Genomic DNA, 27,632 nt, shown 5'->3' with positions numbered 1-27,632 from the left:
CTGCAGTTAACCTTACAATGTCTTGGAAAGGACTCATGAGAGGAAGTTACTGTGACTTTTAGAATCAAAACAAAGTAGACTTGTTTTTTCTAGGGAATGATGAAATTCTACAGCCTTGCTCAGCACATCTTTAAACAAATGTATAGGTGACACAGGTGTGTTTTTTTTAAAGCATAGAAAATTAATGCTTTAAGGAAGAGGAGACAAAACATTAGGATTTATCTTCCTTTTTGGAAACCCTCACACCTCAGCAATAACTATCTTGGACCCCCTCCCCAAAATTCTTTAAGTATGTGGTTAAATTCAGGTCAGTAATTAAAAAGAATACTCAAAAGAACATATCTGTAATTTAAATGGATACTTGCCAAATTTTGCCATTGAATAAAACTTTCAAAACTTATTTCCTAGCTCCCAATTAATTGAGATTGGTTAAATGAGATATATAAACTTCCATAAGGTTTTATAATTACACAGCAGGCAGTGTCTTATATTGTCATTAACAAACTTTAGCTTCTTTTCCAGAAGTTTTTTTGGAATAGGTTTATTCTGAAAAATCTAAAGTCAAAGGAAATATGACAAACAGAAGCTATAGTAAAAACAAATATCAAAATAGATATGTTAGCATAATTCTGGGAAAATAGGATAGTAAATAGCTCTTGTATGTTTCTTTTCTTCAGCTCCAAACTAAACCTTTTTAAATGTACATATTAAAACCTCCAGTGCAGTTGACAGACTTGGGGAGGGGGCAAATCCAAGCAATTATGGAAATAACAGATAATCCTAACATGTTATGTTAAAATAAAAATTTAAAAAGCCACTTTAATTAAAGGGTCTCAAAAACTAGTAGAGCTGATCTGAATTCCAAATGATCTCGTCTTTCAGTTGTGGAAGACTGTTGCCAAGAACTTTGCGAGAATGTGTCTGTTGGCGGAATACATTTTTCTTGGGTGGAATTGCTGAACAGTAGCCCTTTGGGTAGCATAAATAGTAATACTGTTGGGATTATGTGGCATTTGGGAACCCTTCTTACCCATGAGGGAGGTTTTTCTGCAATGTGTATTTTAAGATGGAGCGTTAACGTACATGAATGATTGAACTTCTGTGAAGGTTTATGAACAGTCATGAAAGAACAAATAGTACATGGTTTTCCACACTGTAGCCTTTCTGTAGATCCAGCATCTAAAATAGCATAATTAGGAAACATGGTAATACACCTGGGTACAGAAAACAAGATTTATATTTACTGTCTTAACGTTTTACTCAGGCATTTGTATCCCAGTGGGCTGCCCGAAGAATACTCCTTTCTCACTACTTTCCGGATGACCGGAAGCACGCTCAAAAAGCACTGGAGCATTTGGCAGATTCAGGATTCCTCGGGGAAGGAGCAAGTTGGTGTGAAGATTAATGGCCAGACCAAATCTGTCTCATTTTCATACAAGGGACTGGATGGCAGTCTCCAAACTGCAGCCTTTTCGAATTTGCCCTCCTTGTTCGACTCCCAGTGGCATAAGATCATGATTGGCGTGGAAAGGAGCAGTGCTACGCTCTTTGTTGACTGTAACAGAATCGAATCCTTACCGATAAAGCCAAGGGGCAAAATCGATGTCAATGGTTTTGCTGTGCTGGGAAAACTTGTGGATAATCCTCAAGTCTCTGTTCCGGTAAGTGTACAGTCATACACGATGGCAGATTAAAACAAAACCAGGCTGGTAAAAATGAGAACCTCAGACATCTTTGATCATCCTCTAAATGTCTTAATGAATAGTTACTCACTTTTAAAAAGTCATTCGATTCAAGCAGTTTTTCAAAATGCCTTTAGTACCTCCACTGAGCATACCGTGCACTGGATGGATTGGAGAATCAGAGCAAGTTGAGTAGATGATTCCTGGTATAGAGGTGCGTACAGTCTACTTGGAAGGTGCCACATGCCCAGAATCCTTCTGAGGCCACTGGAAAGAAACTCATACTGGTGTGGTACCTACTGTGTTTATATAACCTATGGGAATATTCAAAGTAAGGTTGAGATGAATGGTGGATTCAGTGAGTCAAGAATTCCATGCTTCTTGGTAGCAATGAACCTTGAAATGGAAGGATCTGAATTGGTAAAAGAAGTGGGGAAGTGTCTTCTAGATGAGAGAAAGAGCATGAAAGGAAAAAGAGGTAGAAAATAAGATCTGGAGACTGGCTGGTTTGGATGAAATGTGTATGTGAACATGTGAGTGAGCGTGTGTGTGACGGGGTGGTGCGGGGGTGAGGGCTGCTAACTGCACAGTGTGGGAGAGGAGTTAGGAAGTTGTATGGCATCTGACGAGCAAGAATGAAGGTTATGCAGACAGCACAATGTTTATTTATTTATAAGTAGGTCTTGCATGACATAGGAAAAGATTTTAGAGATCTGTTCATGACTTTGCTGTAGAGACCCATGGATATAAAGATAAGGAATTATACAACGGCACATTAATTGTGCCAACTACTACCATATAGTTCTATTATTCTGAACTGTTAAACTTTTGCTGAACTATCCCTTAAAAGGATATTTTATAATATTGTGACAGGAATTTAAAAAATATGTCTTAGAGAGCTAGTGATATTTTGGAAAAAAACTAAAGAATTTAGAGCTCAGTAAATAAACAATTTATGCCCTCCCACCCTTTTCTTTCTCTCTCTCCATTCTCTCTCGTATGGAGCTGTTAAATTCTAGTCACAAAACTCATATCCTGGAGTGCGGCAGGGGTGACGATTTCGAAAAGTTCCTGTGCAGTTGTCCAAAGAAAGAAAGGTTATCGGGCATCTCAGTAATGGAGTTGTTCAAATGACTCCTTTTCAAGGGAAGAATTGTGATTAGTGTGAAGGGTAGTGTGAAATTTCTATATTCTGTGATGGACAGGAGGCGATTTGTAATTGTCACATTACTGCTCTGGCGTGTAGACACTTGAGAAAGTATTTCTCCAACTAATGAGTTATTGCACCTCAAGTGGCTGGGTTAGAAAGCCAATGGGACCACTGTTGGGCCGTCTTGAAATTTTGTGCAGCAAGGTCTTTGCAATGGCACTGGAATGGTTTTCAGGTAACACTGGACTTCTGCCATATCTGTGTCATCTCTGGACCATGCATGAGGGGAAGTTACCTTAGGGAACCTCCTCACTGTGATGACTATCAATCAAGTATGTGTATAATTGAGTTATTAATTCATTGTTCCTGAGAAACATTTCGAGGCAGTATAATTCTGAATTCTGCATGCTAGGATGCTATTAAATTGTCTGATTGCCAGAGCGGTAAAGTCTCAATATGACTCCATTATATTATAGTCCATCCAATAATATTATGGAGGATTGTAGGTTTTCTGCCAAGTGAGTCTCACATCACAGTGGAGATCAGTTAAGACCCATTGTCTTCTATTTTATTCTGCCATGGGCAGGAAGGCAACAAGGAACCTGGCAGTTACCTTTTTGCTTTTGGTCCACCAAGGAGTTTTCCAAAGTCAACACACTGTTCATGTGGGAAGTATATGAAACAGGCATGACCAGTTTTTTCCTACACACTGAATTCTGATTCCACCACAAGGAAACATGAAAGGGAATTGAGTTTAAACGCTCATTAATGTTCCATATTTGATGATGTGGTGCTGGTCGTGGTAGTGATAATAACTATAACAGGTCAAGGTTTCAAGCTACAAAAATCCTACTTACATCCAAGGACAGTGATAATGTCAAACTCCAGCTTGTCACCAGATTGTGTTCTTCAATTTTTACCCTGTATAAGACAAAGAAGTAGAAAACTCTATGTAATAAATCCCATTTATGCTTTTTAGCACCTTAATAGCCTTAATACACCAATTTAAAGTTTTAAAAAATGCTTTTATTCCCATTAACTTATTTTATGCTTGCCACAATTTCATAAGACAGCAAGCACAGACAGGATTACCTCCGTTTTTCAGTTGAAGAAGTGACGTCATCTAGGTTTCTTGGCTCATAAAAACAGTGTCAGGCAAAAAAAAAAAAAAAAAGAAAAAATGAAAAAAAATCTAATCTACCTTCTTTTTTCTGTGCCAACTAACTTTCCTTTGAAAAAAAGAAAAATATGTGGAACCACATATCTTTTCATCTAAGGCATCTTGTGATTCTCATTTTGGAAAGTATTTGTGGTTTGCATAGATTTTCCAGAATTTACTTTGCAGGAGCAATAAAATAAATGTTTCGGCTTGTTTTTAAAGAAGGAAGATTGTACAGTATAAAACATGTCCTCAGACATTAGTCTTACTTGTTTATTCATTTAGTGAGCTTTCATTTGTGCCTAGACACTGGGCATAGGGAGTTAAACAAGTCACAGACCATGTCTTCCCCAGTTCAGGCTGGGAGGGGAAGCGCTGCAACAATGATGATATAACACGATCAGGACCAGGGGAGTGGACAGACGCACGGGAAAAGGCTCTTCACCCAGATCAGGGCAGGGAGGCATCGGGGTGGAGTTCAAGGATGTTTCCTAAGGGGCAGGGTGTCTGAGAGGAACCCGGGGTGGGGGGACAGTTACCCAGGAGAAGATAAAGTCCAGTGTTCTAGGACAACGGACCTTCATGTGGGAATTTCCATGTTTATGAATTTTTCCCTTTCTCAAGCTCTATTAGTTTTTCCAAACTGCTCCTCCTTTTTCCAGACTAAGAAGAGTCAAGTACTCATACAATTTCCTAGACAAACCCAACAGCCCGTGAGTGGTACCTAGGCCCTTGTTTGTATTTTATGGTCTATGATCTTCTCACTTTGGCTGAAGCTTGAAGTTGCTGCAGTTATGAAGTTGAGCAGTGACTACTTGTCCCTTGGAAGACTTACAGAGCGATGGAGAGTAGTATCTGTGTCTTCTGAGCAGGAGACGACATACACTGAGAGGGCAATTTTCTCTTCATTCAGAGTCAGCAAATATCCAGTATTCCTGGGGAGAAATTTTAAATGAAAATGAAATGTGCCAAGAGCAGGAAAGTAACAAGTCACAGTGTATTTTCCCATTTTTCTTCATGAAATTAGATGCATTCTAATCTTTGACACTCTACTTTAATTGAATACTTTTTTTGCAGGACTAATCCTTGCTTTGCTTCAGGAAAGCAAACATCCCTTCTAAAGGTATTAAAAGATGTTGAAAGGGAGCCCTAGGAGCCACATGATAAAAATGCAGTTGAAAATAGCGTTTGATGGAGCTCAGAGAGCTAGGAGACTCATTTATAGTGTGCTTGTTTCTGATTTGTCCTGATCTCGCCTATCTTTTGTCTCTTTCCCTTTTCTAAATTGGAAAAGGAAACCAATTTCAAGAGGTTTTCATGAGGCTTGCAGGATAGCTGCTCATGTGTCCTCCAGCTCAAACACCTTGGTGTCAGTCGTGGTTATTTAGTGGGCTCAGGGCATTTGCAATTTTCCCCAACGTACTGCCATAATACATTGTTAGTTTGATTTTAAAGCAATAAATCCCGTATTTCCCATTTGCCTTTGTGCTTGTATGTTAGGATGGTGTCATTTATTCTATGGCAAAGCTCAGTTTCCAGTCAGCATATCATAATATCATGTTATTTTATGACAGGTGCTTTATTGTTTGTTGTCAGCATGATTGCCCCGGAGAGTTATTTGGTTCGGCTCTATTAGAAAACAAAGTTAGCCTTTCTATCTTTTCAATGATCTACTCTAGGGGTTTGGGCTTGTTTGAGGGAGGATGAAAGTGTATGCGGCTTTACAAACACATGATTCAAACCCTTGATCTTTTTACCTGTGCATATTCCGAACAGACCAATCAGAACACGATTAATCAGACAGATACAGTGCTTTTGAAAGCACATTTGAAAGGAGTTGTTCTATGTGGGGAGGGGATAGCTCAGTGGCAGAGCACATGCTTCCCATGATAAGGTCCTGGGTTCAGTCCCCAGCAGTCAACAAATCAGTAAGCCTGGTTACTTCCCCCTCCTCCATTTTAAAAAAAATGTGCTGCTTTATGTTATTTTTGTTACATTCAGAGAAAATGTGAATGCAAATAGAAAGGACCAGCAAAATTGGTGATGGAGGTGCTATCTGTCCTTTTCTCTCCCCCACAGAATAACATCATACTAGCCTCCCAATGTGAAAACAATGAAAGTTTCATGAATGGCAACATGGGAAAAATAAATTATGAGGTCGTGATTAATATTATGCCTGGCATTTGAGAAATATTGTAGGAAAGTTATATTTTCAGTGACTTAAGAAATGCATAATTGCTACTGTGCAAAATATCTACAACTTAAGTTTGCTTATTAAGTTCTTTTTGACAAGTACTTTTGAAGTTTCTTTTTATTTAATTTTTTTATTTGCATTCTTTTTTATTGAAGTATAGTTGGTTTATGATGTGTCAATTTCTGGTGCACAGCATCATGTTTCAGTTATACATGTTCAGTTATACATACATATATTCCTTTTCCTATTCTTTTTCATTATAGGTCACTACAAGATATTGAATATAGTTCCCTGTGCTATACAGAAGAAATTTGTTGTTTATCTATTTTATATATAGTAGTTTGTATCTGCAAATCTCAAACTTCCAACTTAACCCTCCCTACCTGCTTTCAAACTTATGATTACCAGGTGGTAAAGGGGGTGGGAAGGGATAAATTGACAAGTACCTTTTACAAATACTCTTTCTCTTGGAAGTACTAAATAAATACAAAAGAATGATAATATTATCTGTGCACATCTATAGAAAATACTTTTTATAACACTTTGGTGCAATCTGGTCGGAATATTTTTGAACCCTGTCAGTGTTTTTGGAGATAAACTCTAGCCTGTTATATTGTAGACCGTATTAATAACATCAGCTGGATTTTCCACTAGGTGGCAATGAAACGAGAACGTGCAGAAAGAGCTGCGAATACAGGAGAAGCCAGGACTGGGAGGAAGAAGTAGAGTAAAAACTAAATGATGACAAATTTGCTTATCATGGAAAATTGACAGTATGAAAGCTTTTTATTAGCCTCAACTGTGCCCATACTGTTGCAATTTTTTTAAAAATCAGTGCTATTATTTTTTCTATGTTTCTTAAAATATATATGAGCTAAGATCGTAAAGAAATCTTTGTTACGTAGACGGGGGTGGAGCTAGAAGGCGAGAGATGAATTCAGTGGCATTTTCTTTCTCTTCATGTTGATCTCTGTCTGGTTAGTTTCTGTGGTTACAGCATGGTGTCAGTAGGCTTTCAAAGCTGGAGGCAACAAGTCTATACAGTTCAGACCTGGTCAGTTTACCCATGAAGACAGGGGGAAGGGCTCGCTCTAAGTTGTAATCAAAGAAGAAGGCACATTCTATCAATTCTTTCTTTACTGTATTTCTTTCTCTTTTCTTTTTTTAATAGAGGCACTGGGGATAGAACCTAGGATCTCATGCATGCTAAGCACATGCTCTACCACTGAGCTATACCTTCCCCCACTTCACTATATTTCTTATCCTTCTCTATGTATTTGTTCATTAAGTTCGACAACTATTTATTAAACATCTGCTAAGCTATAGACAGAGATAAAAGCTGCAGTGGAGCTTACATTCTTTCCAGGGAGAGGAGACAGACAAAAATGAGTGAATGAATAAATGAATAGTTTGCCAGGCGGTCACAAAAGCTAGGAGGAAAAAGAAGGAAATTGGAGTGCCTGGATAAAAGCCTCCTTGAGGGGGAAAAACAAAACAAAACAAAACAAAACAAAACAACACTTAGCAGAAACCTGAAGGAGCTGGGAGAATTAGCCTGTGAAGACTACCTGGGGAAGGAGGCTTCTAGGAAGAGGGAAGATGAGTTAAAAGGGACTGGTGTTCATGTTGTCTGCTGTGTTAGAGGAGAGCGTGGAGACTCGTGTGGCTGGGATGAAAAGACAAAATCAGGCCATGAGGCTGGACAGGTGACATGATAGTGAGGGTGGGGGAGCTGTGGTAGCACTTTGATTTTCCTGCCACGTGTGAGATGGAAAGCAATTAGACAATTTTGGATAGATAAGCAACACGATCTCTTTAAATATCTGTTTGGCTGCATTTTGACAATATACTGTAGGGAGAGAGTGGACAGAGCACTTAGGTATGTCTTAAGAGGAGATTTTTTTTTAAAATTGAAGTATAGTTGATTTACAACATTGCCTTAGTTTCAGGTGTACAGCGTTCAGGTTTTTTTTTTTTTTGTCAAATTATATTCCACTGTAAGTTATTACAAGATATAATGGGTATAATTCCTTGTGCAATAAGTAAATCTTTGTTGCTTATCTATTTGATGTTAGTAGTTTGTGTCTGTTAATCTCATACTCTTAATTTGTACCTCCCATCTTCCCTCTCCTCTCTGGTAGCCAAAACTTTGTTTTCTATGCTTGAGAGTCTGTTTCTGTTTTGTATATAGCTTCATTTTTGTATTATTTTTAGAGTCCACATGTGATATAATATAGTATTTGTCTTTGTCTGACTTACTTTACTTAGTATGATAATCTCTAGGTCCACCCATGAGCTGCAAATGGCAATAGTTTATTCTTTTTTATGGCCGAGTAATATTCCACCTCTTCTAAACCAGTTGTCTGTTGATGGGCACTTTGGTTGTTTCCATGTCTTTGTTGTTGTAAATAGTGCTGCAATGAATTTTGTGGTGGATGTATCTTTTGAAATAATAGTTTTCATTTCTTTCAAGATGTATACCCAGGAGTAGGATTGCTGGATCATATGATAGGTCTATTTTTAGTTTTTTAAGAAAACTTCATACTGTTTTCCATAGGGACTCTACCAATTTACATTCCCACCAACACTGTAGGAGGATTCCCTTTTCTTATGGCCTGTCCAGCATATAGACTCCAGCATTTGTAGACTTTTTGATGATAGCCATTGTGACTGGTGTGAAGTGATATCTCATTGTGATGTCTCATCACATTTCTCTAATACTTAGCAATATTGAACATCTTTTCTTGTTCCTGTTGGCCGTCTATATGCCTTCTTTGGAAAAATGTCTGTTTAGGTCTTCTACCCATTTTTTTGATTAGATTGCTTATGTTTTCAATATTGATTTGTATGAGCTGTTTGTATATTTTGGGTGTTAACCCCTTGTCAGTCACATTGTTTGCAAATATTTTCTCCCATTCCATAGGTTGTCTTTTATATTTGTTGATTTCCTTTTCTGAGCAAAGCTTTTAAGTTTGATTAAGTCCATTCGTTTATTTTTACTTTTATTTCTTTTGCCTTGGGAGACTGATCTAAGAAAATATTGCTATGATTTATGTCAAAGAATGTTTTGCCTATGTCCTCTTCTAGGAGTTTTATGGTGTCATGTCTTATATTTAGGTCTTTAAGCCATTTTGAATTTATTGTTGTGTATAGTGTGAAGGAGTGTTCTAATTTCATTGATTTACATGCTTCCCAACACCACTTGTTGAAGAGACTTTTTCTCCATTGTATATTTTTGCCTCCTTTGTTGTAGACTAATTGACCATAGGTGTGTGGGTTTATTTCTGGGCTCTCTCTTCTGTTCCATTCATCTATATGTCTATTTTTGTGCCAGTAAAATTTGTTCTGATTATCGTAGTTTTGTAGTATAGTCCGAAGTCTGGAAGGGTTATACCTTCAGCGTTGTTCTTTTTTCTCAGAATTGCTTTAGCAATTCTGGGCCCTTTGTAGTTCCATATAAATTTTAGCATTATTTGTTCTACTTCTATGAAAAATTTGTCATGGGTATATTGATACAGATTCCATTAAATCTATAGATTTCTTTGGGTAGCATGCTTACAATCAACAATGTTAATTCTCCCAATCCAAGAGCACAGACTATCTCTCCATTTCTTTGAATCATCTTCAATTTTCTTTATCAATGTTTTATAGCTTTCAGCATATAGGGCTTTCATGTCCTTGGTTAAGTTTATTTCTAGGGTTTTTTAAAATGGGAACTTTTAAAAAGCTTTCTCTTTCTAGTATTTCTTTATTTGTGTAAAGAAACAGAACATATTTCTGTATATTAATCTTGTATCCCACTACATTGCTAAATTCACTTATTAATTCTAGTAATTTGTGTGGAGACTTTAGGGTTCTCTACATAGAGTATCATGTCATCTGCAAATAGTGACAGTTTCACGTCTTCCCTTCCAACTTGGATACCTTTTATTTCTTTTTCTTATCTCATTGCTGTGGCTAGGACTTCCAATATATTAAGTAAAAGTGGTAAGAGTGGGCATTCTTGTCTTGATCCTGAATTTAGTGGGAAGGCTTTCAGCTTTTTATGGTTGAGTATCATGTTTGCTGTGGGTTTGTCATAAACGGTCTTTATTATGTTGAGATATATTCCCTCAATACCAACTTTGGTGAGAGTTTTTATCATGAATGGATGTTGAATTTTGTCAGATGCTTTTTCTGCATCCATTGAGATGATCATGTGATTCTAATCCTTTGTTTTGTTAATGTGATGTATTACATTGATTGATTTGTGTATGTTGGACCAGCTTTGTGATCCTGGAATGAATCCAACTTGATCATAGTGTATGATTTTTTTTTATGTATTGTTGGATTCAGTATGCTAATATTTTGTTAAGGATTTTTGCATGTATGTTCACCAAATACATTAGACTGTAATTTTCTTTCTTTTTTTTGGTAGTGTCTTTATCTGGTTTTGATATCAGGGTGATGGTGGCCTCACAGAATAGGAATTTGGGAGTGTTCCTTCTTCTTCAATTTTTTTGGAATAGTTTAAGAAGGATAGGTATAAATTTTTCTTTGTATGTTTGATAGAACTCCCCACTGAAGCCATCTGGTCCTGGACTTTTGTTTGCAGGGATTTTTTTTTTTAATTACAAATTCGACTTCACTTTTAGTGATCAATCTGTTCAGATTATCTGATTCTTCCTGACTCAGTCTTGGCAGACTGTACGTTTCTAAAAACTTGTCTATTTCTTCTAGGTTGTCCAATTTGTTGGCATATAACTATTCTTTGTATTATTTTAAGATTTTTTTTTTTGTATTTTTTGTGGTATCTGTTGTTATTTCTTCCTGTTCATTTCTTATTTTGTTTATTTGTGTCTTCTTTTTTCTTTTTGAGCCTAGTTAGAGGTTCATCAATTTCATTTATTAAGAGGAGATCTTGAGAGGTACTGCAATAATTCTGGCAGGGATGGTCTTGGTTAAGAAGAAAGTGGTAGTAGTGAAGGCAGTACAAAGTGGTCAGATCCTGATATATTTTGAGGGCAAAGTAAATGAAATTTTAATTGTAAGAGAAAGAAGAAGAAAGAAGAATGGATGAATTGATATTTTTGGTGTAAGTAATTGGAAGTGTAGTGTTTCCATTTGTTGAGATGGAAAGACTATGAAAAGAGCAAGTATCAGTGTGAATATCAGCTGTTGGTTTGGAATATCTAAATTTGATCAGGAGTTCGATACCTATTAGACATCTAAGTGAAGTTGCTGAGCGTGTAGTTAGATACGTCCTGGAGTTCAAGAGACAGGTCCAGCTGGGAGTAGAACTCTGAGAGCTGTCAACATATATGTGGTTTTTAAAGCCATGAACCAAGATGAAATAACTGAAAGTTGACTGTAATAGAGAAGCCCTAGAATGGAGCCCCAAACAGCCAACGTTTAGAGGTTACTGATGTGAGGAAGATTCTGCCAAAGAGACCAACAAGAGCAGGTGTAGGAGAGAGCCAGGAGATCGGGGTAATCTGAAAGTCAAGGGAAAATAGTATTCCAGGGAAGATGGAATGGTCAACTCACTCAAATGCCGATAGGGCAAATAAGATGACTATTGGGAGTTGATCATTGGATTTAGAAACCAATGGGGCTGATTTTGAGAAAAGACCCATTGGAGTATTGGGAGTGAGAGCCCGGTCAAAAAGGGTTCAAGAGAGAACAGAAGGGAGAGGATTTGGAGGCTTCTGAGTTTTGTACGATGGGGAGCAGGAAACAGGGTATGTTAGCTAAAGGAGCATATGGCATGAAGGGAGGATTTTTCTTTTTTTAAGTTGGCCAATAACCAGGACATCTCACTGTAGCTCAGAGTGTAACGCTTCTTGATGCTCTACTACAGATCCTCCCTCTGCCTCAACGGATCATCATTTATTTCCACATCCGTCTCCTTGGAAAGCCCTTCTGTATCAAGACCACATTTCCTCACCTCTATCTCAGTTGCCAAACACTATTTGATGACAATCCAATAATTATCTACTCGATAGTATTCAGATTTCTTAGCTTGACATTCAAGGGAGAAACTCTGATGCCTACTCTTTGCCACAGTGAATTTGCTCTCCCCTCTGTATGTCACGTTCCACCCTTGTGCCTTGTTATTGTCACCTCCTCTCTTCAGAACTCTATCCTTTACCCTCCCCATCTCTGCTTGTAAAAATCTTAGTGTTACATGTTTTATGATGCCCTTCTTGATGACCTTAGCCAGAAATGTATCTTTCTCATCTCAACTGCTGCCATATTTATTGTCAAAAGCATTTTCAGCTTAGGCACTGTCCTACATACTAAACATTTTTGTGTCTTCAGTAGTATCTATCTTGAAGCACACAAATGCATTATGTAAAGATATGTTGAATTAGAAATTAAGTAAATGACTTCTTGCCAGGTCTGTGCACTCCAAGTCTACTACGTTCCCTTTCACCATTCTACCTCTGCCATTGGTGTGATTCTGATGTGTTCACTCAGATTTAACCGCATTCCTGGCACTAGGCCTGGAACTACATGGCCTAAACTACCTAGAGTTGGAGAAATTTCTGGTTTTGTAGCAGCTCAAAGATTCCTGCTCAGCAAACAGGAAGCTTCACTTAGAGAAGATCCCTTATGATGGTGGAAACCAACATCTCATCATAAACTGAAAAGAAGCATGAGATCTGTGAGTTCAAGTATTTCTTTAAATCTTTGTTGCCACTGATGACAAAGATCTCAATGAAATATGTCTCCTGTTAAAGAATTTATCTGTGAAGAGCTGATTTTTAGGCATTATATATAAAACTTAATCATAATAATTCAGTCTGTAAAAAATTAAGCCTGTGCCATTCTCACTGAGTCAAGCTCCATAGTTTATCATTAGAATTCTCTTTCAGGAGGAAAATAGAGTTGTGTGCTATTAGTTTTTGTTTAGTTCTTAAGAAGGGCTTAAATACTTTATTAATATTTCTCAATAATCCAGCAAAATAAGTAGAAATCAGTAGCCCTATTAAAAGAGTAGAGTTGGGGCCAAAATTCCTTGTTTTAATGTATTGTCAGCTGGACTTTTTCTTAGGGGATGGAATTATACCTTAGGGTTCTATAGGAACGAATTAGATAATAATGAATCTGGGCACACGTAAGGTAACTTACACTCACACAACTCAGTTTTCCTTGAAACAATGGAGAAGTATCTTATGTTGCAAAAGAGGTATTTTTTAAAGGTCATTTTATGTTCTGTTTAATAGATTAAAAAAACTTTTTTACTTTTTATTTCTCTGCTTTTTTCTCAAGTGTCACATACTGTGATACCATTGCAGGGAGCAGAATATGTTTGGTTTTCCTAGCATGTTCCCTTAGTGCCAGATTATACTGGGACTTCAAAAATGTTCACTGAAGAACTAAATAGAAATATTTGCCATGTATATTTTGTCAGTGGGTATCCAAAGAGAAGAATGATTCCAGGTATGTAAATGGAAAACACAGAAATAAGCATTTTAAATGTATAATGAAAGTGACTTTATCAAGAAACTCTACCAATCTTCCTTCAAAATAATTAGCATAAATACCTTATGATATCACTTATATGTGGAATCTAAAAAAAAAGACACAAATGAACTTATTGACAAAACAGAAATAGACCCACAGATATAGAAAAAAACCTTATGGTTTTGGGGGAGGGGTGGGAAGAGATAAATTGGGAGTTCGAGATTTGCAGACACTAGCTACTACATATAAAATAGATAAACAAGTTTATGCTGTGTAGCACAAGGAACTATATCCAATGTCTTGTAGTAACCTGTAATGAAAAAGAATATGAAAAGGAAGGTATGTATGTAAATGTATGACTGAAACATTATGCTGTACACCAGAAATTGACACAATGTTGTAAACTGACTATACGTCAATAAAAAAAAAAAAACTAGCATGGAAATTGGAATACATATTGCATGCCCTCAAACAGTTTTTGTGTAGATGATTATTAGTGCATAGGTGGTGTTTACATGGAAGCACAGATGTGTTCAGAAACTTCTCATCTGAGTGGCACTCTGTCACAACCCTGCCTGCATCCACAGATGAATTCCATTCCATTCCTGCATTATTCTGTACTACAGTTGCACCTTGTATATTTAAACAGGGGTACTAATTTATTCAGAGAGAATTACATGTTTGGGAAAACAGTTTAATGAATTACTTTGCTTTTTGCAATAAGTAACTTTAATGAACTATCTAAACATAGATTTCTCAGTTAGCCATACAATTAAAGTTTCTCAAGGTGATTAGGGTATAAATTTTTTTTTTGAGGATCAAAATATCACACACATACAATGCATACCTAGTTTGTCCTCCATAATGTTTTTATATAGAAATATTTCACAAAGATTTTACAACATAGTAAATCATTATGTCATACTACAGAAAGAAGAAAAAGATTAAACCTTGAGGATCAAGAAAGTGCTCGTAGCAACGTATTGCAGTCTCCACGAAAGTGCATGACTGCTTAAGGCAAAGGACCTCTTTGGTACTGGCATGCTGCAAAATGTTTTGCAAAACAGTTTTTAAAAAATGTATGCCTAGTTTGATACCAACTCATGAAGGGCTTAATGAATACAATTGTCTGACGGGTTTCTCTTATTTTGAGAGTTAGGGAGGAGGAGACACATTTTCTTAGTCTGGTGAAACTTCTATCTGGTCATTGAGGAAAAAGAATTAGAACTTTTTTTCCTGTGTGATATTTTGTCATACACATGAGTATGTAACTGCACGTAGAAACAGCAGCCAATTTTGGCAGGAACACTAGAAATTTTGCTTCTGGATATGTTTCCATAACAAGCAAGCAAATAGGGAAGGGTTTGAATTCTTATGTAAGTTTCTTAGTCTATCTAGTTCTGAAGTTTTCTAGTACCTGATGGAAAAAGGTTTACGTGGCTTTAATATATAGATCTCTCTTCTTTTCTATTCATCTTAAATACAAATGTTCAATTACCAAATGCCCTGATTACCTGCTTAGAAAAATCATGATTCATCCTGGAGATAGGATGTATTTTTGGGGGAGGCTGACTGGGGTGGCACAGAAAGCCCTTATTTTACAGTCAGGCACATTTAGAATGCCAGCTCTGACATTTACTAGCTGTGTGACCTGTGGTGAAATCACTTGACCTCTCTGTGCCCCTTTACCCATGTGTGAGCGGCTTCAAAAGCTGTTGGAGGCAGTGACAGGTATTTAGTAGTCATTAAGGAAAAAAATCCCTCTTTCTTTTTTTTAAATCTTCCTTTGAAATTGTCCACTTCCTTTTAAAATTTCCAGTTTAGAGCAGAACCAAAAAAAGAATATCCCCCTGCCCCCAAGCCAACAAGACTATTCTGATTAAAAATAAAGTGTTTGGTAAAGTGATTTCCTTAGCTGCAAGATATCGTGCGGTTTGGAAAGCAGTTCTTTTGTAAAGGATGCCAGTAGGCTATGGTTAAATAACTCACACCAAGAATACACAGATCAGTATCGTTTTCATACAATTTGTAGATAACTTTTTTTTTTTAATGGAGGCACTAGGGATAGAACCCAGGACCTTGTGCATATTAAGCATGTGCTCTACTGCTAAGCTGTACTTCCCACCAGTAGATAAGTTTCCATTTTAAAATATGTCTTGATTGAGCTGCTCACTTCCTTTTCATCCCACTTAATTGTTTTTTTCAGAGGTCCACATTTTCTGGAGAAAAGTCATGGTAGGGTTGAGAGAAACAAGAAAAATGGAGAAAGAGGAGAACTCCAGGGCAGTTAGAATCATGTGAGAAGGGGTAACAATGCAGGAGCGTGAAAGCTTGATGTCTTAGTTTCATCCCTTTATAAAATGGAAAACCTCCTTTTGTTTAACTTTCCCTTCCTTTATGGGTAGAAGGGAAGGACTTCATCTTTCATCCTCTCCAAATCTGAACCTCAACTCTGGATGCTTCTGTACCAATGGCAAACATGTCTCTAACTTAACTTTAGATCCAGTAGATGGAGAGTCCCTTTGGCAGGAGAGAGAGTGCAGATTATCATTGGATGAAAGAAAAGAGACGTTATGTTATGTTACTTTATATTTAGATTACATTTAGATTCAGGACCTGGGTACTTAACTAGACATTTGCATAATGCCAAGAGAATCAGCTGACCAAAAAATGAGGATCTGATTAGAAATGTCTAGCAAGGAACTTCCTCAGTGAAGAGGGACCAGCGCGGCCAGTGGTGGCAAGCTCCTGTGGGGTACACCATTGTTTTTTCTTTTTTTAATCTTGTTACCTGAGGCTTTCAGATTCAGACCTGGCCATTCTTCCTTTGTTCTGTTTCTCTTCTGTTCTGTTCTTTCTACCTTAACTCCTAATAAAATGTAAGTAATGATCTAGACATTGTATAGCAATTCAATCAGTGCATAAGATTACATAACATTGAAATATTTTTTGATTATCTTGTTTTTTCTCCTGAGTCCTAAATTTCTCTCATTCCCTCCACTTCCAGACCTTCCTATTTCCACTTTAAGCTGGGACCACCCCTTGGCGAATGTCTTCTCCGGCATGTTTCCCAGAACCCGATTTTCTTTTCTCTACTTTATTCCTGGCTGCCGCCTCTTCTGCTGCCTCTAATCTTTTCCCATGTGCTGTCTTAGTGCACACACCCTCTGTGGTGTTCAGGAGGCTCGGGTTCCCATCCAAACTCTGATACTTACTGGCTTGTGCCTAGGGCAGCTCTCTGTTCTGTATCTCATTTTAATAGAATTTACCTCTTGAAGGTCATGGTGAGGACAGAAATAGAAAGTCAGTGCCAGCGGTCCTGTCCAGGACTAAGTGGAGCACTGCAGAACTAAAGACATCTACGTCCAAGGCCAGGAGAAATATGGGGCGGGCTCATTTCCACTGGAAAAATTGTATTCAAGGAACGAGAGTCCTGCTGGGTTGAGATCAAGTTGGTGACCAGACACTGAACAGTTGGGCCACACTCACAGACTCACCTCTCTATTAAATGACCCTCTTCTGTCCTCCAAAGGAACCTGAACTGACAGTCTGCTCTCTTTCTCCAGTTTGAACTTCAATGGATGCTCATCCACTGTGACCCACTGCGACCCAGGAGAGAAACTTGCCATGAGCTGCCCGCCAGGATAACAGTGAGTCCCTGGAACGCCAGCAAAGGCCATGTGCTCCAGTTTATCTCTCTCCGCCTGCCTAAACTTTCTCACTCTCTTTCTCCCAAGAGAAAGGCTTTGCCGGACCAACCAGATAGACATTAAGGAAGCACAGGCCCCACCCTCAGCCTGGCGGGTAGAAACACCTCGGGGGTTTCTGGTCCTCCCTTGGGTGGCTTATGAACCTCCCTTTCACCCTCCCAAACATCTCTCCAAGAACATTGTTGGTCTAGTGGCTCGCAGGTCCCCCGAGGAGGCGCTGAGGACAGAGAGGCTGCCCTGGGGCGGGCGGGGCGGAGGCAAAGGCGAGCCCGAGCGGGCCGTGGGGAAAGGGTTAAAGGGGACTGTTGTCATCCTATCCGGCCTCTGGCCCGCAAGCTCTCCTCCAATCCCCAGGACCCTCTCCCGGGCCATTCATAAACCGGAGGAACTGACGCCTCCCCGGCTGGGGCAGCTTTGCAACCACTACTCCCGGGGGCGCTCTTTGAGGGGATCAGTGCCTCCGCGGGCGCGTGGTGGGGCCGGGCCGGGCACTAGCCGCGGGCGGCCGGCATGGCCTGGAGCGCGCGGGGCCGCGGGGCCCTCGGGCTGCGCCTGCTGCTGTCGGGGCTCTGCTTGTGCGCGGCTCAAGTAAGTTGTGCGCCTTCTCACTGTCTCCCCATCTTTTCTCTTCCAGTCCAGTCAGATCACCGACCAGGTAAGCCGGGGAAGAGACGCACTGGCATTTTCCAAGCGCACACACGGAGAGGCTGGCGCGCAGCCGTCGGGGGGAGATTGCGGGGACGGAAAACGCCGAGCATCCCTGGGGCTGCGGGGTCCCCATGCTCCCTCCAGCCTAGAACACCTGCTGCGAGCACGGTTGGCGGCGGGGGCCCTAGATGACCCCTCCGCCCGGGAAAGGGCGCCCGGCCTCCTGCAGGCTCTTGCGGTGGAGGCCGGGGTTTATTGTTCAGCCTGGCAGTTCCTTCCCCTCCCCTCCCCCATCCTCTTCCCTTCCCCTCCCCTCTCCCATTCTCTTCCCTTCCCCTCCATCCTCTTCCCTCCCCCATCCTGACTCAGTCTACAGCAGGCCCGGCGGGAGGAGGCGGGATTCCAGAGACGCGGTTGCAGCCCCCCTTCCTGCTGCCCCGGCCTCGGATACAGCCCCAAACCTTGCGTCTCGCCCGCGGTGCCCGCCGCTTGCGTTGGAACCCGCAGCCCGGGCTCCCCTCCAAATTTCTGCAACTTCCCGAAGGCTTGGCGTCTCCCCCACCGCCCCCGAGAGGACCCGGGGGGAGCGGGGGAGCCAGCGCCGTTTTAGGTTTCACTTACAAAGACCCCATTGTAACCTGTCTGGTCGCCCGAGATTAGCAAAACAAAGTTTCCCTGATGAAATGGAAACTTAAAAATGTCCTTTTTTAAACTCTGAAGAGAGGAAAAAAAATTCCACATTCCTTAAGCAACGTGCCCATACTATTTCAGATGCCAGCATCCCCTTTGGCACCATCCAAGTCTAGCCGTTTGCAACCCATGAAAGGGATCACACCCTAGGGTCAGTCTGCGAGAGAGTGTCACAGTCACTGTCACTGTCACTGTCGCTGCAGGTAGAGCTAAAGGGGGCCAGGCGTTCCCTGGGTTCACGGCTTCTCTGCCCCATCCTCTCTTGTCTTTCCCTTAAGAGTATCCCCCTAGTTTTTGCTGAACACAGAAGGAATTACAAAGTGATGCTGTAATTGGTCTGGGGTGGAGCGCCTCCATTCTCAGCGGTTCCGTTTTGGCCAAAACTCTGACCTGCAATTAACCTGGATTAAATAGTGTTATTCAGCGACCACCATTTTCATGATTGAATCCCTTGACAAAGAGACTCTCCCTTCCTCACCCCCTCCCCCATCCCACCTTGGTTTAATGCTCGGTAGAGGTGAGGACCCCACTGTCAGCCTCATGCAGAACCTTGCGGAGACGGAGAAACCCGCGTTCCCTTGCACGTTTGAGACGCATATTTGGTTTAAAAAACCCAGCCTCCACAGGGCCGCGTCTTTTCTGGGTGGATGGGAGGGGGTGGGAGGAGGGAGGGTTGGGGAACCCGCGCCCAGTCTCACATGGTTGTCCTACGTGCTTCTCTAACCCCTGTGCGCTGTTTTGTCAGAGAGGCCCCCCGGGCGAGCAGGGTCCTCCCGGGCCGCCGGGCCCCCCTGGAGTCCCCGGCATCGATGGCATCGACGTAAGTTCCATCTCCAGCCCCCTTGGTTCCTCTGATCCTGCGCTTCCCTACCCTTCCTCCAGCAGCTGGGCTGGGTCCTTCGAGAGGGCCGGAAGCCCCCCCCCCCCCAAAGGCAGGGCTGGATGTGGGTGAGGGTTGGGAGTCCTGGCCTAGAAGCCTGGGGGTTTTCCGAGAGAGGAGGTCAACGAGTCCTGTTTGGTCCCCAACTTGCACTGTTTCGCCCTTCCCCGAGCGGGCTTCTCCCCGTGGGGTCCCCAAATCACGGACTATACTGCCTTTTCCTCCTACCCCTCCAGGGTGACCGAGGTCCGAAGGGTCCCCCAGGTCCCCCGGTAAGTTGATCAGCGCCTTGGCGCTCCGCTTCCTTCCTTTCACCTTAGTCTGCAGCCACGTGCGTCCCAAGAGTCTCAACTGTGCATCTTTTTCTCTCCCTGCCTCGCCTTCTCCCTGCCCAGGGTCCCCCTGGAGAACCGGGAAAGCCGGGAGCGCCAGGCAAGCCTGGCACGCCGGGCGCCGACGTGAGTAGACGGTGCTGGGGAGCGCGCATCGTGTGTGTGTATGTGTGTGTGTGTGTGTGTGTGTGTGTGTGTGTGTGTGTGTGTGTGTGTATCTGTGTGTGGGGTGGGGTGGGGGGAGAGAGAAAGACTGGGAGATACTGGAGGGATAGGTGCTTGTGGCGGTATATGGCCCTGGACTTGACCTTGCCTCCTGGCTGGGCACAGAGGCAGCATTTTCTGCACCGGGCTCTGAGAGGATGGAGGTCCCTCGCAGCCCCCTGGGGAGGGCAGGCAGGGCTGGCATTTCCTCCTCTCGGAAAACAGCAGTGGAAAACAGCAATGGTTACCCGGTGCCTGCCTCTTCCAGTCCACTCCCGGGTCACGCCTGTGAGCTCTCATGCCTGTTTTGGGCACAGGGGTGCCGAAGGAGGGGGAACCCGACTAGCCTCGGCCGGGGGGCTTGGGAGCAAGCTGTCTTTGCTCTTGCTCTATCCCTGGCACTCCCTAGAGAAATTTGGAAAAAGAACCCGTAGGCAGCGGAGGGGATAGAGTGCGCCTAAATCCCGAGGAAGCGGAAAAAAGAAAGATGCGCTTGAGGGGAGAAGGGTCTGAAGGGGATGGGGATGTGTGGCGGCGGGGCAAGGGCCCGGAAATGGTCAGTACACATGCGATAGGAAATTCGGAACTCGTTTCCTCTCTTTCCGCGGTGTTTCCTTGGCTGGCATCACCGACAGGAATCAGCTGACTAGCGTTGTTTGACGACTATTGGAACCAACAGCCTTTCCCCAATTACCCACCAGCTCACCCCCCTCCACCCTCGAGTGAGAAAAGCTCAGATGCAGAGCTGGATGGTAAACCCAACACTAAGGAGGATTTCTTTAGAGTAGAAAGGACTTCAGGCCGCCTGGTACATTGGTCATACTTATTGAGGTCGCTCAGTAAATACTGCCACTGGGATACAAAGTGAAGTAGAATATGACACCTGCTCTCAGAGAACGGGTGATGCTGGGCCCCTCAACTGTCCTTCAAGTCATCATTTTATGTGGTTTCCCCAAACCAAGAACTTGTCTACATCAACAAAATTACCTGAAAACCTATATTTATAAATTCCAAGAACTTTTGACTGGTGTTTAAGACAGAGCCTTCATTTTGAGGGGGAAAAAAAAAAGCTAGATTTTAGGGTTGCTAAGAGATACTTCATTAAGATTAGAACGATGAGGTGCTAGTCATTGCTTTAGGAGATAGACTTTGTTGTACATTTCAAAGCCCCTTGTTTGAACTTTCTATGTTTGCAAGGTGGCAGTGCTTGAGGCCCCCCGGGGACTAAAATTTGGGTAATACAAACAATATCAAACTAATAGTTGTCTAATACAAACTGAGATGATATAACTTGTTGGCTATCAAGCTCTTCTTTGTAACACTGTGAATTACTTAAAACTGTCAAATCAGAACAGAAAAGTCTGATAAATACAAGGCCGCTAAATAAACTAGTAGCCCAATAGAAGTTGGATTTATTTCTGCATTCTTTTGAAATTTAGACCTTGTTTTATGTGAAAAGGAAATAGATGATTCAATGACTATTATTATTATTATTAATTTTTGAGGCAGTCAAAGGATAAACCAATCACCTGAAGTCTTTTCTCACTGTTGAGTTGCCGTCATATAAGACAGAAGGCTAGATTTCTATGCATTTCAATTTAATGGTGCCTTTGTAGCAGTATCAAGAAATTCTTCTCTACCTATTACTGTAAGGTCATAAAGACAATGCCTTGTTTTACTTTGTAATTTCCACACTTAGAAATTTTGAATAAATGAATGAAACTTGTTCAGAATCTCTAGAAGTGCAATGTAAATAACATTTACAAATAGTTTTTTTTTTTCTTTGTCTATAGTTGCTGCACCATCATGCAGGACAAATCAGATTTCGAAAGTTAAAAAATATAACATAGTAAAGCTTCTTATAGCGTAGCACTTTGCCCCTGAAAGGTCCTCAGCGGGAGAAACTGATGAGGGCATTGAATCATCTGTTTCTTGGGATCACAAAGGGAAGCAAGAAGAAAAGGAAAAGAGAAAGGAAAGAGTGAAAAGGGAAGAAATGCATGCGTGTGCCAATATTTTAGACATGGCAGCAAAAAATTAACTGAACTACTTTGCATTTGTGTAGAACATTGTTTTTTCAAGTGCAGTCACAAACATTCTTTCCTTTAATCTTACAATTACCTGAAAAGCAGATTTGGCTAATGTTATTCTTCACAGATAAGGAAACAATAATTAAGAGGACAAGTAGTTTTTTCAGGGTCTCAGAGTTATTTCCTGGCTAAGATAGTGAAAGAAACCAGATTTCTTGATTGTTTAGACTCACTCTATTTCCAGAGAGTTTTGCCTCATGCAGATACCAATGAGGTTGTGAAACAGATGAATAACTGGAAAAAATAGGAAGAAATAGAATGATGGTGAATTTTTGGTATCTGAATTACTGACCAAGAAAAATGACACCAATGATTCAATGGCTAAGAAAAATATTTTAATTGATCTTTTATAATTCTTTGTAAATATTGATATGATTCATCTTCACCCAATTGTGAAATGGGGCCACAGGAGACTTAGGAGATTCTGAGCTGAAAAATTTTTTACTTCACTCTTTGGCTCCTTTGACATTTTAAACAAATCTTTTATCCTAAATTGAGAAGAGACATTGAGAATAATGAAATATTATTGGCTAGATCAGTTTGATGTTTGTTCCTGGACTTGGGACCTAAGTGAGTAAGAAAATGTCAGGAATCTTTCTTGATAGGCCAATCTGAGTGTAGTGTTGGGACCTTAAACCTCCAACCTCTTTTGTCTTCTGCTCTTTGGTTTCCAAAGCTGTATTTTTTTTTTTTTTTTTTTGGTCATGTTAACAAATGGTTAATCAGATGATGCTTGGAAGAATCTGAAAGGAACAGGGCTTCAAGGTAATTATCCTAAATTAAGTGAATATTTGACAGAAAGGGTAAAAGAGTCATGGTAGCTTTGCTTTAGAATTAGGCCTTGAGTCTCACCAGCCGAGTCACTGGAACGCTGGAAGAAAATTACTATTGAGGGCTGGTATGCTCTGCTGAGCGTCAGCGTGAAATTTCAGAACACAGTCAGCTTCAATATCATCCCATACAGCACTTTCTTTATCTTCATAAACATTCATATGCAAGCAATTCTTTCTGCCACTGGTGATATTTTCCTCTGTCACTTCTTGGATGAATAAGAATGATTGCAAGTTGGAGCTGTGTGCGTGTGCATGTAAATGTAAATACAGGTGATGGAATATGAACATATAAGATCTCTCCTTTCCTGCTGAGAATTTAAGCTGATTCTTTTCCCTTAGAGACATGTAAGGTTAGAGAAGTCAGAGCTTGCTTATGAGCTCTGCACCCAAAGGACAGCAGGACTGTTACCATCAATAATATCAATATCAATATCCTTAGAGGCACTATTCGCTGTGACATGCTCAGTGAGCTCCATAAAGCAGTACTTTTTTCATCCGTATAGCATCCATAAAAAAAACAAACAAGCATAGAAGAGGAATTAGAATTAAGTATAGGAATTATGGTTAAACCATGCTACTTTTTATAGGAAAGAGGTTAGAACAGCCTCCGAATATATACAACTATTATCCCTGATAGATGTTATTTGATTAGGATGGAGACTAATCAAGAAATTATTCTGAAGAGTCAATGTAAGTGGAAACTGTCAGGCGTCGAAGAAATGTAAAGGGGGCTCGTGATTAATACCTAGATTTTTTGCCTGTTTGTTTATTTCCAGAACCCCTTCTGAATGAGGTTTTAAGCTCCCAGAGGGCAAGAAACATACCATTTTATGTGACCTCTTGACAGCATCTAAGACATTCTGACCACAAAATAATGCTGAGAAGAACAGCTAACATTTATTCAGGGCCCTGTTGTAAACGCTTTGTGTGTAATAGACCCATTTAATCTTGAAAATTACCATATAAGGTAGATATTAATATTATACTTATTTTACAGATTAGGAACCAAGGTACTGTAGAGTTGATCAACTTGCCCTTGGTTGCCCAGGAATTAAGTGGCAGAGCTGGGATTTGAACCAAAAATAAAGATGATGTGGAGGGACAGTGTCAAATCCCTTCACCTAATAGGCACTAACCTATGTTAATTTTATTCAGTTTTCATTTATTGAGTGTGTGTTGGATGCCAGGGGCAGTGTGCCAGGATTGTCATGGACACGCAGTCTTGTCCTCTTGGAGTTTCTGCTTTCCTACATGGCTATCTCATAACAATGTTCACGGGATCCTTTGGCACCACACCGTATTTCCAGTTTATTTCAGAGAGCTTCCTAGGGATCACACACAATTTAACATGTCTTAAGGAAGACAGTCTAAATTAGAAGTGACTGGAAGCAGCATCCGGGTTACCCGGTCGTCCTGCTTCATTGTTGCGCAGCTGAGATGCTGCCATATGTGGTAGTTCCTGTCCTCCAATCTTGTCAGTTACTGCAGTCCCAGGTGGAAGATGGCTGGCTGGCCATGTGCGGGGGCATTGACCAGGATGGGTCTTGGAGGGTGTATGCGTGAAGTGGGAGTTAGAGGTCCTATTTGTCAAACACACCCTGAGGTTTATGAAATCCATGTGGTCTCCTGAAGGGATGGTTTGTGTGCTGAAATACATTCCCATAGGTGGCCAGCAACTCAGATGTTGGGGCTTGTTCCCAAATGACAGTGTTGTAGTCATACTGGGGAGATTGAAAATCAGATAGTCTGTCAAGAATTCTTCTGTGTGTGTTGAGTAACTAACTTCACTCTTTGCTAAGTTTCCAGTAATTAACATTTTCAACTCTTTTTTTTTCCTACTTCCTTTGATTCACTCTTTGGAGTTGTGAGGAAAATTAATTGATGTAGGGAAATGTAAAAATGGTGGCCAGTGATATAGTTTTCTGTACAAATTACATGAATGCACTTTATTGCTATTTATGAAGACTGTGACAGGTTAAATATGGATTTTGATCATTCATTTTTAAGTAGGGCTTTCATATTTTCAAGAAATCCCTCCCTCGAATAATATCATTTTGGTCCTTTTCAAAATCTTGATAACAGATAGGTTTTGTAAGATATTTACCTATGCATGCATATATGCATATGTACACATATATATGTATATGTCTACAGACACACACACACACACACATATTTATCTTTAGGAAGGCATAGTTTCCAGATTACGTTATAAATGACAACATCTAAAAGTACAGAAAAATTAAAAGATGAAAGTGCATTGTCACTGAATGGAAATTCGGATGCACATGTAGTGTTATCATGCTTTAATGTCTGTTTTATACTGAGGATGATGATAAAGTAAAAGCACTGTTAGGGAAAACGACCATGTTTGGAAGTTATGCTATAATAACTGCTTTAGCATTACCTGCGGTGGTTCTAAATGTGTTTTATAGTAATGGACTTGAATTCTACATACTGAGTGGCACACATGAAAATGTATACTTAATTATAGCGAGAGCCTGGAAACTTGCACGTTTTCAAGCAATTCAGCTTTAAAAGATAATATTCTTCAGTAAGTAGTTGTCATTGCTAGAAAATTTTAGGTGGCTATAAGGCAATAATGAGATTGATTAGTTTTAATTCCCACTGAAGAAACATTTTACCTCTCAAGGCATCATTAGAGAGTTATAGAGACATATAGTAATTTTATTTTAGAAGTTAAGTAAAAGAGGTACATAAATATGGACAAGGGCCAGAGCCAAGACCAGCCACTGTCCCATCAGATTTGGCTATTAGAATACTGTAATTATTGTATTGCAGAGGGGAGGGGATAGCTCAGAGGTAGAACGTGTGCTTAGCATGCACAAGGTCCTGGGTTCAATCCCCCGTACCTTTGTTTAAAAAATAGTAGATAAATAAATAAACCTAATTACCTTCCCCCTTAAAAAAAAAGTAAATAAAATAAAATAAAATAACAGTAACATATTGCATTTCAAAGCGGAGACAAAAGGTACTAAATTATTGAACCTTGTGAGAAACAATGCATTTAACAGGAAGTTAGGAATATAAAATTTATCAACAAAAAGTAACTCACAGGCAGATCTTATGTTAAACATTACTTTTGAGTAAACATATGGAGATGTATTTCATTTAAAAAAAATTTTTTTTTGGCCAGGGAGGGGATTAGGTTTGTTTGTTTATTTATTTATTCTTAGAGGAGGTGCCAAGGATTGAACCCAGGACCTCCTGCACGCTAAGCATGCGCTCTACCGCTTGAGCTATACCCTCCCCCGAGAGGTATTTCTTTATAAGTATTTGCATCATGCATAGGTAACCATCTTGTACATAATCAACAAATAAAAGGGAATTATCCACTTACTGATTTGCCTAAGGATGCTATGCTCTAACGTCATCTTGCTTTGTTAGGGGTTAACAGGACCTGACGGATCTCCTGGCTCTGTTGGACCAAGAGGACAAAAAGTAAGTTAGCCACCTGGCATTCATTGCTGGTATTAATTAAACGCTGAAGCGTAACTTTATGGTAGTGTTTCCAAATCAACGAACAGATTAGTTGTGAAGTAGCTGAAATACACTTGTTCAGCTCAAGTTGTGTTTTAGTTGAATTGAGTTACATTAAAACCATTCAGATGGAGTGTTGTAATGATGTCAATATTGATGCAGTTTTCATATCTGCATAGTCATGCTACAAAAAGCTAAGTACAATAAAGCTATTTTCATTGACAGGGAGAACCTGGAGTGCCGGGACCGCGTGGCTTTCCAGTAAGTAAATGTAAAGGGACATGATTGGTATCTCTAAACTTTAGGTAAAATTCTGCCACAGAGAATTTTTTCAATGCAGTTTTCTACATAGTACACGTCGCACAGGATTTTACGATTTATTTGGTGTAGTAAGCATTCCCACGATGAGTAGGAAAATTTTAGAGCAATTTGAATGCATGGGATATAATGCATATGTCTGTTTACAGGTGGCAGGCATTTCGAAATAGATAATCCTCTCCCCACCCCCAACTAGAAGACTTTTTTTTGCATAACAACAGCAAATCTAAGTATTCAGTGTTGAGACCTTGGCATCACACCACTGTCTTCACCACTGGTTTTATCTCTAATGAAATAGCAGTCATCACATATTATCAGCCACCTGATCTTTTTCTACATGGCACCATCCAGCAGACTTGTGTTATTTCCATCCATAGATGACTAGGCTCTCAGGCTGCTCTGCCTTTCTGTTTTGCTCTTCATTCCTCTTTGGTTTTATCCTTAATCTGTATTTTTCCTCCTTGTTTTCTATATGTGCTGTTTCTTTGCCGTATTTTGGCACCTGTCAACTTTTCCATTCTAAGCCTATTTTCAGAAGTTACTAGCTTGCTGGCTTTTCTTTCATATTTTCAACTCAGAGATCAACATCTTATAGAGATGCCATAAAAAAAAAACTTTAGTGAAATTTGTCAAACCTCTCGGCCTCTGCTAATGAAATAACTTATTGATTACTTTGGTCTTTTCAAGCATAACACTGATTTCCCAAATTGATCCGCATAATAAACGTTCAAATAGGAGGAATTTTCCAAAGAATGCCTTAAAAAAAACCCCACTTATTAAAACATACTGCTC

General features: G+C 40.3%; 1 protein-coding gene across 2 annotated transcripts in view; it reads left to right on the top strand.

Moving 5' to 3' along the window:
- The first annotated feature begins 1,304 nt into the window (after window positions 1–1,304).
- Window positions 1,305–27,632, top strand: part of COL9A1 (collagen type IX alpha 1 chain) — a 78,067-nt gene continuing 51,739 nt past the window's right edge. Inside the window, exons 1-8 of one of the 2 annotated variants that reach the window (XM_010967574.3) lie at window positions 1,305–1,661; window positions 17,201–17,284; window positions 17,979–17,999; window positions 19,428–19,502; window positions 19,799–19,834; window positions 19,958–20,020; window positions 26,430–26,483; window positions 26,748–26,783. In XM_010967574.3, the coding sequence (XP_010965876.3) occupies window positions 1,320–1,661; window positions 17,201–17,284; window positions 17,979–17,999; window positions 19,428–19,502; window positions 19,799–19,834; window positions 19,958–20,020; window positions 26,430–26,483; window positions 26,748–26,783 (711 nt within the window). In that variant the 5' untranslated portion in view covers window positions 1,305–1,319. Of the gene's footprint in view, window positions 1,662–17,200; window positions 17,285–17,720; window positions 17,933–17,978; window positions 18,000–19,427; window positions 19,503–19,798; window positions 19,835–19,957; window positions 20,021–26,429; window positions 26,484–26,747; window positions 26,784–27,632 lie in introns of those variants that run through there. The other variant, XM_074368750.1, reaches the window with a different exon arrangement.

This window comes from Camelus bactrianus, chromosome 8 (genome assembly GCF_048773025.1).
Source record: "Camelus bactrianus isolate YW-2024 breed Bactrian camel chromosome 8, ASM4877302v1, whole genome shotgun sequence".
In the NCBI taxonomy this organism is placed as follows: domain Eukaryota; kingdom Metazoa; phylum Chordata; class Mammalia; order Artiodactyla; family Camelidae; genus Camelus; species Camelus bactrianus.
Note: the sequence above shows the minus strand (reverse complement) of the source record. Positions and strands in the feature narration are given on the sequence as shown.